This window comes from Ctenopharyngodon idella, chromosome 11 (genome assembly GCF_019924925.1).
Source record: "Ctenopharyngodon idella isolate HZGC_01 chromosome 11, HZGC01, whole genome shotgun sequence".
Classification (NCBI taxonomy): domain Eukaryota; kingdom Metazoa; phylum Chordata; class Actinopteri; order Cypriniformes; family Xenocyprididae; genus Ctenopharyngodon; species Ctenopharyngodon idella.
The window spans coordinates 7,929,069-7,943,621 of NC_067230.1; the positions used below are offsets into that span (position 1 = coordinate 7,929,069).

The 14,553-nt window shown below is 37.4% G+C and overlaps 1 protein-coding gene across 5 annotated transcripts in view; it reads left to right on the forward strand.

Annotated features, from left to right (window-relative positions):
* Positions 1 to 14,553, forward strand: part of cdh4 (cadherin 4, type 1, R-cadherin (retinal)) — a 261,968-nt gene that overhangs the window by 234,043 nt on the left and 13,372 nt on the right. For all 5 annotated transcript variants that reach the window (XM_051911720.1, XM_051911721.1, XM_051911723.1 and 2 more), the window contains 2 exons: positions 1,320 to 1,457; positions 13,698 to 13,883. In XM_051911720.1, coding sequence (XP_051767680.1) covers positions 1,320 to 1,457; positions 13,698 to 13,883 — 324 coding nt within the window. The remainder of the gene's footprint in view (positions 1 to 1,319; positions 1,458 to 13,697; positions 13,884 to 14,553) is intronic.

Genomic DNA, 14,553 nt, shown 5'->3' on the forward strand with positions numbered 1-14,553 from the left:
GAGGCGAGGCGAGGCTTTGGCTCAGGTTCAGCTCTCTGTCTCCTCTCAGTGTGGACTAACTGGAGTCAGATTCACCCGAGCATGGACAGGGCCACAGTTTCAGATCTGTGCCCAAAGGAATGTTGGCCATGCAACAACAAACACTTCGATGTGTGTGTGCACACATGTTTCTATCCATCTGTTGCCCTCGCAACCTCTGCTTTTCATCCGTAGTTACAAATAGGGTGGTTCATGTCCGTTGATGAAGAGTTGTTTTTGCGCACTGATTATCTTTGTGTATATGCGTGTGGGTGTGTGTCTTTCCATAAATAGTGAGTGACAAAGTATAAAGCAGAACAAAGCTCACAGTAGCCTCTTGTCCTAATTAACAGAAAAGCCTGACAGACAGACGTATCCCCAGACAAACACAAAGAGCCGCCATTCCCCAAATATACACAGCCTCAAAGTCTTTGTAAGATGGCTTTGTTCAGGCTTAGATGCCAAACTTCTAGACCAGAGATGCCCAAACCAGGGTCCGTGGGCCAAAGTTGGTCCGTGATGACCTTTAATTTTGTCCGCCATGCCATGAGGAGAAAAATAAATAAACTAGGAAAAAAAAAAAAAAAAAAAACGTGCCATTGAAGTAGACGTGCCGGCATTCGATTATACTGTTTATCGCGGCAATTAATATGCACAATATTGTTACTGTGGGCACAAAATATTGTGAAGAATTCTAGATAACATATTGGCATAATTGTTTTCATTTCTCTGAACATCCCTGTGCAGTTGCGATATATTATGCAGATGCGGGAATATTTGGAGAATATACACTGCTGTAACTTGCCTTTTGTTTATTAAGTGTTATGTAAGATATGTGCAATCAGTAACAAAATAAACCCTGACAGGGTGCAACAATATTACAGTAATATTAATACTGAACTGAAGTTTTTTCCAATGCAATCAATAAATGAAAGCAAGATGGCGGCAGTTGCATTTGTATGAATCACGATACAGCATTGCCATGGACAACAGTGAATAAATGCTGCGATTGACTGATCAGAATAGCATATTATAGAGAGCCTTGTAATAAATGCCTTTTAATTGTAAATTTAAGATGTATCCTTTATTTATTCTCTTATTAATAATATAATATTTTTTTACTGTCCTCAGTAAAAAGAAAAGAAAAAAACTTGTTCATGAATAAACATCATAAACTAGATTTTTTTACTTTATTGTTTTAACTCTAAAAATACATATAATCTTTGGATCTGAAGTCCTCATTGACATGTGGTGTGTATCTCTTCAGTTGATTGAAATGGACATTTTCTGTGTTGTTTCAGAAAGTGTCTCAGTACACCGTCATAGTGCAGGCCACCGATATGGAGGGCAGCCTGAACTTCGGCCTGTCCAACACCGCCACGGCCCTCATTAGCATTACTGACATCAACGACAACCCTCCAGAGCTGGATGCTAAAATGGTGAGTATCCTACAACTTAACAGAGAGTGTCCCAAAACCTAGTGAGGTGCCTATATAGCACATCATATATGTACTACATACACAAAGACTCTTCCAGAAGTATGGAATTAAAAATTATGATAATAAATAAATGTTTATTACTGAAAAGTGTCTATTAAAAACACTTAAAAAAATACAGGCGAATAGGCTAAAAAACTTTAAAGGGGTCCTTGATTATGATTTCACTTTTTAAACTTTAGTTAGTGTGTAATGTTGCTGTTAAAGCATAAACAACATCTGCAAAGTTACGACACTCAAAGTTCAATGCAAATGGAGATATTTTCTTTTAAAGAATTCTCTGTTTAAGGACTACTACAGGCTGGTAGGGACTACAACAAACTTCTTCCCGGGGTAGTGACATCACAAACCCCAAATTTACAGAGACCCTGCCCTCGGGAACACACAACAAAGGAAGTGAGGCCATTTTGGCATCTTTAGAGAAGAAGAAGAGTTGTTGTAGTAGAGTGTTGTTACCATGCCGTCATTTTACTGCTTCACAAACAAGGATCATATGCTAGTCGATAAGTTGAATCAACTCCACAGCAACTACACAAATTTCTCCACTAACCATTCAGAAACATCCAGATGCATTCTAAAAGTTGTAACATCTTCCTGAGTCTCTCCAGCAGTGTCTGACTCTGGTTTGAACAATGTAAAGCTGAACACCATTACTGACAATCGACATTTTGGCTGCGTGAGATTCTCCAGCTTTGTTGTTGTTGAGTATCTGAAGCACGAGCTGTTAAAGCTCCACCCTCTTCTGGAAAGGAGGCCGGGAGCAGCAGCTCATTTGCATTTAAAGAGACACACACAAAAACGGCGTGTTTTTGCTCACACCCAAATAGGGGCAAATTTGACAAGCTATAATAAATGATCTGTGGGGTATTCTGAGTTGAAACTTCACAGACACATTCTGGGGACACCAGAGACTTGTATTGCATCTTGTAAAAGGGGCATTATAGGTCCCGTTTAACTAATACATATAGATATCACCATACACCAGTTGATTACATTAATAATTGCAAACATTTTGCATTTTAAGTTTTCTGAAATGTTATGGTTAAATATGCAGATACATTGTCTAATTAAATATGCACTAATTTGCATACATTTCCAGAACAGAAATCTGATCATTGAATAAAGCCAGGTACAAAATTCCTGTTTAATTTTGTTGACATATTAGAGTCAAGGGTTTTTACAGAGGGAATTTTGGATATCTCTTTTTATGCATAAAGCAAAAAATACTGTCAACAGCTGAAAAAAAAAAAAAAAACATTTTCACCATGTTTTTAGGAATAAAATGTTGTATAAAAATAGACAAATTATATATGAATAAACCCTTCTGTAAAAACCTTTAAATATATATATTAATAAAAACAATGTTTTTGCCTGTAGTATTTTGACCATCACAATGTTTATGCATATTAGAGTGTCATTCTACTAACATCAAATTCTATAGAAAACATTTGCAATTGAGAGCCAGGTCTCTTTTTTTTCTTTCCTCGTATGACACTGATAGTTGCTGCTTATGTAGAGCGTTCCAAATCAGTCACTTATGAGGTGCCATGATGGTTAGAATGCTGCCTTGTAAGATTAGGTTTTGGAACAGAGCTACAGTATAGTCTGCCTGTTTGGACGCATCCACTCCTCATTACCCCGATTTCTGAATTCTAAAAGTGTCTTGATACTCATTTAATTCACACAATACTGTCTGACAGCTGGAGAAACCTACTGGAGCTGTGAAACAAAGAGAGATTCACTAAGAGCAATGAATTCTGGGAGGTGATGAGGGAAGAGATGGAGTGAAATGGAGGGTGTAGGGAATGAGAGGGATGTGAGATCAGGTGCTCTCTCTCTCTATCTCTCTCTCTCTCTTTCTCTCCTGTCCTCATGCCAACTCTGCCCCTTAGGTGTCTGTAGTTCCTCTTCAGGCATCTGGCTTCAATCCCCTCTCATCCACTCATTTTTTCCCTCTTTTTCTCCTTCCCTACCTCCTCCATCTCCTGTTTTCTTTATCTCTGTATCTCTACACTTCTCTTCCCACATTTACCAGTGTTTGTTTCTGTCAGCCTTCATCTCTCTCTCCTTCCATTTATCTCCTTCCCTCAATCCTTCTCTCTGGCTTTCGGTGTCTATCTCTCTCTCCGTTTCCATTTATTTCCTGCTATCTGCCATCCCTCTTTTATCGCTCTCTCGCAGTGCTCATCTCTGGTGCCCTTGTGTTCTCTCTCTCATTAAGTAATATCCCCAGGCCTCTGCCACAGCGTCTGATGCTGAAGCATTCTGAATTATTTTGCACATTTTTTCTACCTGTAATATTTATTTGAAGGCCAAACGATACTTAGTGAATCAGTATGACATCTATCATCTGGCATCAGACGATCTTGCTGTTCATTTTAATTGGTGTCATTTTATTCTCAAATGTTGTTTTTGTGGACTAGATGCTCGTGGACAGGTCTCTCCGCACATGTCGAGTGTTTGGCTGCTGTTGTTGGTGGGTTTGAGATGTGATGAGCTGACAGGGTTAGAAACTGCATATTGCCTATGCCCACAGTGGAAGCCTCAAGGAATCACACAGTCAAGGTCAAGGTTTTTCTTGGGGTCACAACCCATCGCCCCTCGCTTGACTCAGAGGAATGTTTCTTTAGTTAAAGGTATAGTTCACCCAAAAATAAAAATTCTGTCATCATTTACTCACCCTTATGTCATTTTAAAACCATAAGACTTTCATTTACGAAAGGAATGAAAACATTAATAAAACCTGAGAGATTTCTGTCCCTGCACTGAAAGTCTTTCAAGCTTCAAAACGTTCATAAAGACAAAAGTAAAAGTAATCCATATGAATCGAGCTGTTTAATCCAAGTCTTTTGAAGACATATGATTACTATATATGGTGAACAGATTTAATTTAGGCTTTTATTTAGGCCTCACGATTTATTGCGATTAAACCGCATGTGATTTGGTAAAGGCTGCGATTATTTTATGCTCAGCTTGTCAGAGCTGTACAGCTCTGTGATCAGTAGTAAATGCTTCTCCATCTGAAAACCAGAGGGCGCTCTCACGCAGAAACTCTAAATATGCCCTGCAGTAGAAGTAGATAACATGCTTCATATTGCTGTTGCTGAATAAACAGAAGATTTAAACGCTTTGATTGATTAAACATGACTTATAAACACACGACTGCCTTATTCTGTGTAAGAAGCCACATCATCTCACAGAAGGATGCTCAACTGTCGTTATGAAGTGAGTTTGGAGTAAAAACATGTTATTAAATGTTGTCTTTTGTTGGACAAGATGTTAAAAAAAGCTTCTCATGTCTGGAAAGATGTTTGACACGTGCTGCTTTTTCAAATGTACATTATAAGCGACTCAAACTTGCAGTGCTTTCAGATGGATTAGCATTTGGAGCCACTAAGAATCGTGTTTAAGCGATAATTGCATTTAAGTTCAATGTTATAATGATAAATCCTACAGCCCTACTTTTATTCCTAAATTTTTGGTGTTTTTTATGCGTGAGAACCAATGAGGTTTGTTTTCATGCATCAAGTAAGTACAACTGAGCTTTTGTTTTCCCGTATGTGCTCTATGTATGTGTGTTGATGCTTATATGTGAATAAAATTACATTTGTTCATCATATGAAGTGATCATGTCTCTTCAGAAGACTTGAATTAAACCGCTAGATTCATATGGATTACTGAACATAGGCTCATTGGAAATACGTGCCTCTACCTAAATTTTTGCAAAGATTCCAAAAACGTAGCTACAGTATGCATACAATTTGCTGTAGTTTCCAGCTGAAATGACCACTAGTGGCAGTAAAACACCAACAACTTTTAGTCCTTTTCACACAAATTAGGATTACAAAGAAAGATTATTGATTAATAAACATTTATTTTCATGTGGTTCCTTGCACAATACTATATTATTACCTCAAAATGATTTTACCGTAGCACATGATTGTAAACTAATACATTTTGACATTTCGTCTCCCCTTGGATTTATAAGGTTCTATCTGCATACTGAGCAGTTTTGAGATATTAAGCTTTAAAGTTTTTGCATTCCATTCGAATTTGTAGATAGAAACTTTTTGTTTTCTAAATAAAAAGTCCCAAAATGTACACATTAAAAAAACATCACACAATATAAATAAGTTGTCACAGAATAAGAATATGTGAATAACTCAATTTTGTCAATAATGTCAGATAGAACCTTATAATTCCAAGGGGACGATTTTTATCACATAACCAGCTCTGTATGTATGGCTTTTAAAATGTAGTAAACTTGTTCAGTAGTTCACCTGGTACACTTGAGCGTTCAGGTATGAGTTGTGATAAGACAGCTTAAAGATGTGTAGAAGCGAGCTGAAATGGCATGGCTGCTTCAGCAAATGTGTATTTGTCTCACGTTTGTTTTTGATAACACTATCAGTTAGGTTTAGGGTAGGGTTTAGTGGTATATACATAATAGAGCATTAACCTTTCACTGGACATTTAATTTCTGAACTGCTGCGTTACATACAACAACCATAATAAACCATAATAATACATTCCCAGATTCACGTACATCTGTTTCAAATAAAAATGAATGCGCCTTTCACAGACAGCAACATGATGTGGCCCAGATCCGGCCCACATCTGGCACATGTGGATTACACGTGGACCAGATGTGGGCCAGATCTGGGCTGGGTTAGCACCACTTACTGGACATTTCACTTTGAAAGTGTTGCGAAACATGCAAGAAGCGATGTAATATAATTTTGCAGAATGTCGCCATACACACACATTTCCAATGAGCCTGGGCTGGGATTACTTTTACATTGTCTTTTTGTACTTCATGCCTGAACTTTCAATGGATGGGTAAAAAGTATGAGAGAATATTAATAATATCTTTTGTGATCTTTTGTGTTCCAAAGATGGATTTGGAATGACATGAGGGTGAGTAATGATGGCAGAATTTTCATTTTTGGGTGAACTATCCCTTTAACTTGAACTATTCCTCAAGTTGTTCCAAATCTGTATTCATTTCTTCTTCTGCTGAACACAAAATAAGATATTTAGAAGAATGTCGGTAACCACACAGTTGATGGACCCCAGTGACTTCCAAAGTATTTTTTATTTTTTTTCCCATACTATGGAAGTCAGTGGGGCCCATTAACTGTTTTGCTACCCATGTTCTTCAAAATATCTTCTTTTGTGTTCACCAGAAGAAAGAAATTCATACAGGTTTGGAACAACTTGAAGGTGAGTAAACAACGGCAGAATTTTCATTTTTGGGTGAACTATCCCTTTAAGTACAAGAAGTTCAAAACTAGTTTGAATGACAACTATCTTCTAGAGAGAATATGATAATACTTAATATACCAAACTTGAAAGTTGTTTAATGAGGATTCACAGTGAACAGCTTCAGAGAGCTGTCACAGCTGCTATTTTCAGGAAACGTGAAGAGAGATCACACAATCACAGATTTTTAAGGGTGCTGACAGCTTAGTTAATCGCACATTTAAAATAGGGTCTAGCAACGCTTACGGTCCATACTGAGATAGAGAGTTGGGAGGGAGAGACGCAGGACAGACCTCCATCCATCTTTCCTTGACACCTCCCCTAAGAAATACACACTAAAGAATCTCTCATCCGTACATTAGACACTTTCTCTGACTGAATGAACAGTGAAGGGAAAACAGAGCGAAACTGAAAGCAAGACTAAAATCAAATGAACTCATTGCTCATCCACCCACTTGATTACTGTTGATACTTTCTGAAATTGTCAAGTTTCAAAAGTTTTTTCCCCCCTTCCAAGCAGGCTTGAGCTCTATAGCGTGCACGTCCTTGTCCATTGCAGCGTCCGTAATTATACAGTGCAGCTGAAGAACGACTCCGGCGGTTGGGTTGTCTTGTCTTAGCTCGATGCGTATGACAGGTCCTAACAGAGCAAGTTAACCCAGATGACACCAGCAATTAAGTCCCACACTCAGCACATGCTCTCGATCCCAATAACAAACACTTGTGTCACATATCACTGAGCCGAGAGAAAATTACCCACAACTGGTTTACGACAGGCTCGCACGACCTGACACTTGTGAGGGTTTGTTGATTCAGTCAGCGGTTTGTGAGAGACTTGCTGAATCTGTTTTTTGGAAATAGTACACTGGGAAGAAAAAGAAAGAGCAAAACTATCAAACACCTTGATGGTGGAGCGTAGACAGCAAATTGATTTGCTTGTAAGTGTCTGAAATTCATTGAAATCTCTTGCTAGTTAAACGCAGACAAACATTTCATTAAAGCTTTAAAGCTAAGAATATGAACATCGGAGTCAACTTCTCGTCTGTGCTTTATGGGTTTGGGCCGTGGAGTTCGGCTTGTGCTTCTTCCAATTGCGTGTTTGCGACAGACACAGCAGAACTCCGAGGCACATACTCACCATCTTTCGAGCAGAATTCATGAGTTATGTGCTAGAACTAATTTGTTTTGTTTTTCATCCATCCTATCTCACTCTCTCTCTCGTTCACCCACACAGACTGAGTCTGAGAAGGGTAGAAATGTTCTGTGATTATTTGCATTTGACAGAGGCATGAGGCAGTATACATCTTGCTGTAGTAGACCCTCAGAAACGTAAGCAAGCTAATTAAGCGAAATTGCTTGAGGGGGTGTAAACCTAGCAGATATATCGCTTCCAATTTGAAGACAGCTGTATGTTTTATTCATGTAAAAACCGCATGAATATGGAAAGAGCCGGCGGTTCTTGAGAGTAAAGCGCAATAGTACTGCATTTTAAGATAAATACAACTGATCACTCTCTGTTTTGAAGCACCATGATGACTGAAATGACAATTATGGTGATGATGATGATGGTTTAGAAGAAGATGATGAAGACAGTGGACCTGAGAGTTCATCGGCGCGGTAAACAGCATAAATATACCACAGGCTTTATAGTCCTTGTGAGGCATTAATGTTTATGTTCTGTGATGGTATGGATCTATTTTCCTTATGATGCCATAAAATCACGTCTCTGTAGTCATGTTTTTCATCTTGGCTCAGTGTAGAGGTTTTTGTTTCTCTCAAGTCTCTATTTTTATTATACACTCTCTAAATCTCTCACCACAGATGCTAATACTGTGTATGTATATATATATATAAATATTTTTTTTTAGTCATGTTTTAGTCGACTAAATGGCCATTTTAGTCTAGTTTCAGTCAATGAAAACCTAGTCACATTTTTGTCATGCTGCATAATGGTTAAATTGATAATCATGGTTATTTTGCTCAAAATTATAATCGCAACGATTGTTGTAATTTGAGAAATTTATTCTTTCATTTCATCAGAATTATAGCACTTCCACCTATAAGCACAAATCAAGAGAATGTCAACTCATATGCATGGTTTATTTTACCTCATCTAGTTTCCTGATATATTATAGGTTGTTCATCGTATAAATTAACACACTCTCTATATTATGAAAACTGGTAAAACGAGAAACTTCTCAAAAATTAAAACAGTGAAATCCCAATAAATTCCAATAGTTCCAAGACAAAAAGACTTTGTATTGTCACACAGAGGTATCGTAACTGCATTTATTCAGCAACTACAATCGCAAACAATAGTTGAGATCCATGTTTGGATTTATTACAATTCCTCACTGAGAAGGTTTGATCGCAGATTTAGTCGCAGCAAACACCAAAAGCGGATTGTGAAGGAACACAGACTGACTGAACGACACCTTCATTTTAGTAAAATATCTTAATGGATCACTGAACTCCAGCTTACTTGTTTGTTGGTGTTTTCAGTGTTTTCAGATTATTGGCGGTGCTTCTGCAGAAAATTTATCCTTTTAAAGGGGTCCTATAAGTCTGTGAAGTTTCAGCTCAAAATACCCTACAGATCATTTATTATAGCTTGTCAAATTTGCCCCTATTTGGGTGTGAGCAAAAACACGCCGTTTTTGTGTGTGTCCCTTTAAATGCAAATGAGCTGCTGCTCCCAGCCCCCTCAACAACAACAAAGCTGGAAAATCTCACACAGCTAAAATGAAGATTGTAAGTAATGGTGTTCAGCCTTACATTGTTCAAACCAGAGTCGGACACTGATGGAGAGACAACTTATAGAATGTATCTGGATGTTTCTGAATGGTTAGTGGGTAAATTTATGTAGTTGCTGTGGAGTTGATTCAACTCATCGACTAGCATGTGCCGTCATGTTAATTTTTTGTGCAAATCCAGCGTTGAATTGACCCTCGTTTGTGAAGCAGTCGAGTGTAAAATGATGGCATGGTAACAACACTCTACAACAACTCTTCCTCTTCTCTAAAGTAGCCCAAAATGGCCTTGCCCCCTTTGTTGCATGTTCTCGGGGGCAGGGTTTATGTAAATTTTAGAGTTAGTGATGTCACTATACCGGGAAGAAGCTTGTTGTAGTCCCTTCCAGCCATTTGTTGTAGCCCTTAAACAGAGAAATCTTTAAAAGAAAATATCTTCCTTTGCACTGAACTCAGAGTCTTTGGTAAAGTTTTTATTTTTGAACTACATTTTAGTCTCATCTTTTTCATCAACTATACATGTTAATATAGTCACAGTTATTTAAAAATGATAACTCAAATCAACACTAATTTAGGATTTCTGTTAAAATACTGTACAACTCAGCAAAATGTGTTTTAGGGCTTCTGTAATATATTTATTATTAAAATAAAAAAATGATCCAACAAACCAAAGAACTTTTATGTTTGATATGATTTATTTTAAGTTTTTTATTTATTTATTGGTTTCAAGAAAGAGCTGTTTACAAAAATTCAAATGCAAACTTTTGACTGAAGTGAGATTTTTTATTTTATTTTTTTTAAGGCAAGCCTGTCATTAAATATGAATAGTGTTAGTAGTAATGAATATCTTTAGCTCTTCCAACTCACTTGCCTGACTTGAATTGAAATGCACTGAATATTGATGAAAGATGTAAATCCATTATTCTTCTAATTAATTCATTTCTGTCACAGATCATTTTGTCAACATCAAACTACCACATCTAATATGGTGCCTATGAGATGGTCATACTTTTTAATGAATTATTTCTTTACATATATTTGAAGAGAATTTTGCTGAAATGTTGTCCTTGGTTCTAAAGCACCAATGGGGGTGGGGTGGGGGGTAATGAATTTCCTCTTTTTTCTTTGCCTGTCTTCTAAATTTTTTCCCTCTCAAATTTCCACCACAGTAATCCACAAATTATAAACAAGTATCACTTTCCTTCCCTCTTTTTTTCTGTCAGTACACACACTTTCATGCAATTTCAAACTCTTATTGAACTAGACTCCAGAGGATTTTTTTCATCAAACCGGAAGCAGTAGCCTATCGAGAAAGTGGACTCTGATTTTGCACAGATCAATCAGTCACTCAATCATGTCGTCTACTGTCCTGTCCTCTACTGGTCTCTTGCACTCCGTCCTGGAAGGGACACAGCACATTTGTTTGATCTCAACAGAGTGTTTTTCTGCTTATCAGTAAATGCAGCTGTGCATTCCAGACAGCGTGCAGCCGGAGAGACGGGACGGCCTTGTGATGTTTTCATCACAACAGCCAGTAGATATTACTCGCTCTGTGCCTGTCTCTCTATCATTCTCTCCTTTCAACGATTTAAACTAATAAACCATGAAAATAAACCACCATCTTTTTTTTATTTTTTTATTTCAAGTATCTGAAGTATATGTGTAAGCGTCTTTGCCAATGATGGGGAGTTGCTAAGTTAATGTAGCGCTGATATTAATTTCATTATATAACACTTAATGAGCTACCAATGAGTCACATATATAATCGAGCGAAGTCAGGAAATAAACAAATATACTCTCCTAACATGTTCAATTGGTTCATTTGAATAATTCAGTTAAACAGTTCAAAAAAGTTCCTGAAGAATCCCTGTTCAGAAGTCCCTGTGTGACATTTACATCTAGTTATCTAGTTAAAGCTGCAGTCCATAACTTTTTTTGGTTAAAAATTATCCAAAATCAATTTTTGAGCAAGTACATAACCAGCCAGTGTTCAAAACTATCTCCTTACCTTAGCCCAATTCACAACAGTAAGCTTGTAATAGCGTTTTCTAATTTGGGTGGTACTGGTGGGTTTCCGCAGGAAATTTGAGCAGTCGTTCGTCTTTGCGTCATTACGTTACGTCTGTTTACATAAAGAATGAGTCCCAGCTAGTAGGCTATATCGCATGTGAGGACGCTGCTGGTAGCGGATCATTTATAGCCTTTTCTCACAGCAGCTGCAATAATTAAACTTATCATTTTGATGGTGGATTGTAAACCAGAAAGGTCCAAATGACAATCATCAGTGACAACTGGAGATTCACCCGTAGTCAAAAGCAAAAGACTTCGGACTGCGGAGTGGCTACAGACATTTAAATCGACAGGTAATGCTAATACACACTAAATACACATAGCCACACAATGCTGATGATGTTAATGTTAACAATTTGAGAACAAAGTGTAACAATAATAATAATTCGCATGCTTTGACGTGATCCAAGCTAATCAATCGTTAGATGTAATCACCATTGGCAGCACGATTTATTGTAATGCTTTTTTCTCAGTTTATTGTAATGCTTTTTTTCAAAAGTGGCAGACATGTTACTTACTTGTTCAGATGACATTTTCCAGTGAAAATTCTTATTTTGGTCATACTTCCAAGACGTAGAATCTGTGATTCCGAAGTACAGTATTCACACCGATGCGGTGACTGACAGCAAACATTAGATTCATCCACGCTGAGGAGCCATGCCGATGAACAACCCGCGTAACGATGATAATTCCGCAAATAACTGCAATTGCAGATTTCAAACAGAGATGGAGACAAAAAGGCAAAACTTATGGACTGCAGCTTTAAGTGGTTCATCGTGTTTTTAACTGTTATAGAAATTGAGATGTTTAGTAGTTGCTTTTGGTGTAAAATTGTTATTTTGGTAGATCCAAAATCTTAAAAAGCATCTTCTGTGTTGTTATTTTTAGTAGCTTGTGGTGAAGCTAACTACTTTAAGAATGGTTGGTTTGACTGTTAGTCGATTGTAGTGAAGCTAACTTTTAATATAATCTTTTAATGTAGATTAATTGGCTATTCTTATGTCACTAAGTAGATAGTGACAATCTATATTAGTGTGGCAGCTTTTGTTTGTGGTTTGAAGTGTAGAGTACTTCTTCAAGTAGCTTACTACTTATTAGTTTAGGCTATAGTACCTTGTAGTGTCAAACTACTCTTTCATGTAGCTGACTACTTTAAAAATAGCTAATTAGTCCTTATTAGTATCTTTTGTAAGTAGCTTGTAGCATAGCAAACTACTTTTCAACGAGCCAACTCCTTTAATAGCTAGTATTCCTTGTTAGCATAGTTGTAACTTTTAGTTGCTAATTTTGTTGCTAGTTTAAGAATAGCGAATAAGTCCATGTTAGTATAATAGCTTTTGTTAGTAGCTTGTTGTGGCAAAACTACTTTTTTCAAGTAGCTAACTACTCTACTATTACTCTAATAGCTAAGTTGTTGTTTGTTTTTTTACAGATTTTGTTAGTAGCTTGTAGTGTAGCTACCTACTTTTTCAAGTAACTGGCTACTCTACGAGGAGCTTGACCTCAGTGTAACCTCAGTGCAAATTATGAGTACCTTGTATCTTGGGAAGTTACACTTAGACTCCACTGGAGCACTGGTCTCTACTGAGCATGTTGCAGTGTGTATTTGGCTGTAGTCTCTGCTGGATGGTGATGCCATTACAGTAAACAGCATCTGGCAGACACACTTCATAACCCCTTTAAACTGCAGATTACTGAGCTGTAATGAGCTTGTGTGCTACAGCCTGCCGCACATTTGCACCTTGGGCTGTGGGTATAGCTAGTGTGTGATATTCTTTCGAGAGTCGTGTTTAACAAACAAGATATAAAACTTAACCTTTACACTGTGTGTAATGCTAACTTGAACTATATTGTGATACTCTGAAGCCATCCCCAAAAGCTGGCAAGTCCAAGAACAAAACCCTCGTTGACTTTTTTCCTAATAACCCATGCATGTTCCTTGAGCAAGCCACTGAACTCCAGGTTCCTCCAAGTCAATTGTCCCTGTAATACATTAGCCTCAATTCTGACAACATAATGTATTTGAAAAACATGTATTTGTTTTAAAAAAAAAAAAATGTAGTGTCTCATTTTATTTACGCGTGTTGTCACTTCGTCTTAGTTCCTTGGAGAGGCCCCAGAGAACGCCGTGGGTGTGGTCGTGGCCAATTTGACTGTCAGAGACAAGGATCAGCCTCATACACCCAACTGGAACGCTGTCTATAGGATTACAGGAGGAGATCCAATGGGCCATTTCGCCATACGCACTGATGAGATCACCAACGACGGCAGGGTCATAGTGGTTAAGGTGGGTGTGTCTAGTTGGTTACATTGTCAAACATTATTCTTGGTTCTCAGACTGCTGATCTTTTGATTTGTTCTCAAACTCTGCATATTCAAACATTTAAGTCGCTCATATGTGACCCTGGACCACAAAACCAGTCATAAATCGCACGGGTATATTTGTTGCAACAGCCAACAATACATTGTATGGGTCAAAATTATAAATTTTTCTTTTATGCCAAAAATCATTAGGATATTAAGTAAAGATCATGTTCCATGAAGATATTTTGTAAATTTCCTACTGTAAATATCTCAAAAATTTATTTTTGTGAGTGGATATGCGTTGCTTAGGACTTCATTTGGACAACTTTATAGGCGATTTTCTCAATATTTTGATTTTTTTGATTCCAGATATTCAAATAGTTGTATCTCGGTCAAATATTGTCCTATCCTAACAAACCATACATCAATACAGCTTTCAGATGATGTATAAATCTCAATTTCCAAAACTTGACCCTTATGACTGGTTTTATGTTCCAGGGCACATATGTGAAATCTTCTCATCCACTGTCAGTCCTCTATCCCATCACTGAGTTTTCAGACATGAAGCAGCCTTACCTGCGAATAGGTTTTTTTTTTGTTTTGTTTTGTTTTTTTTAAAAATAGCAACATTTCCATTAAGAGATGATTGCTAG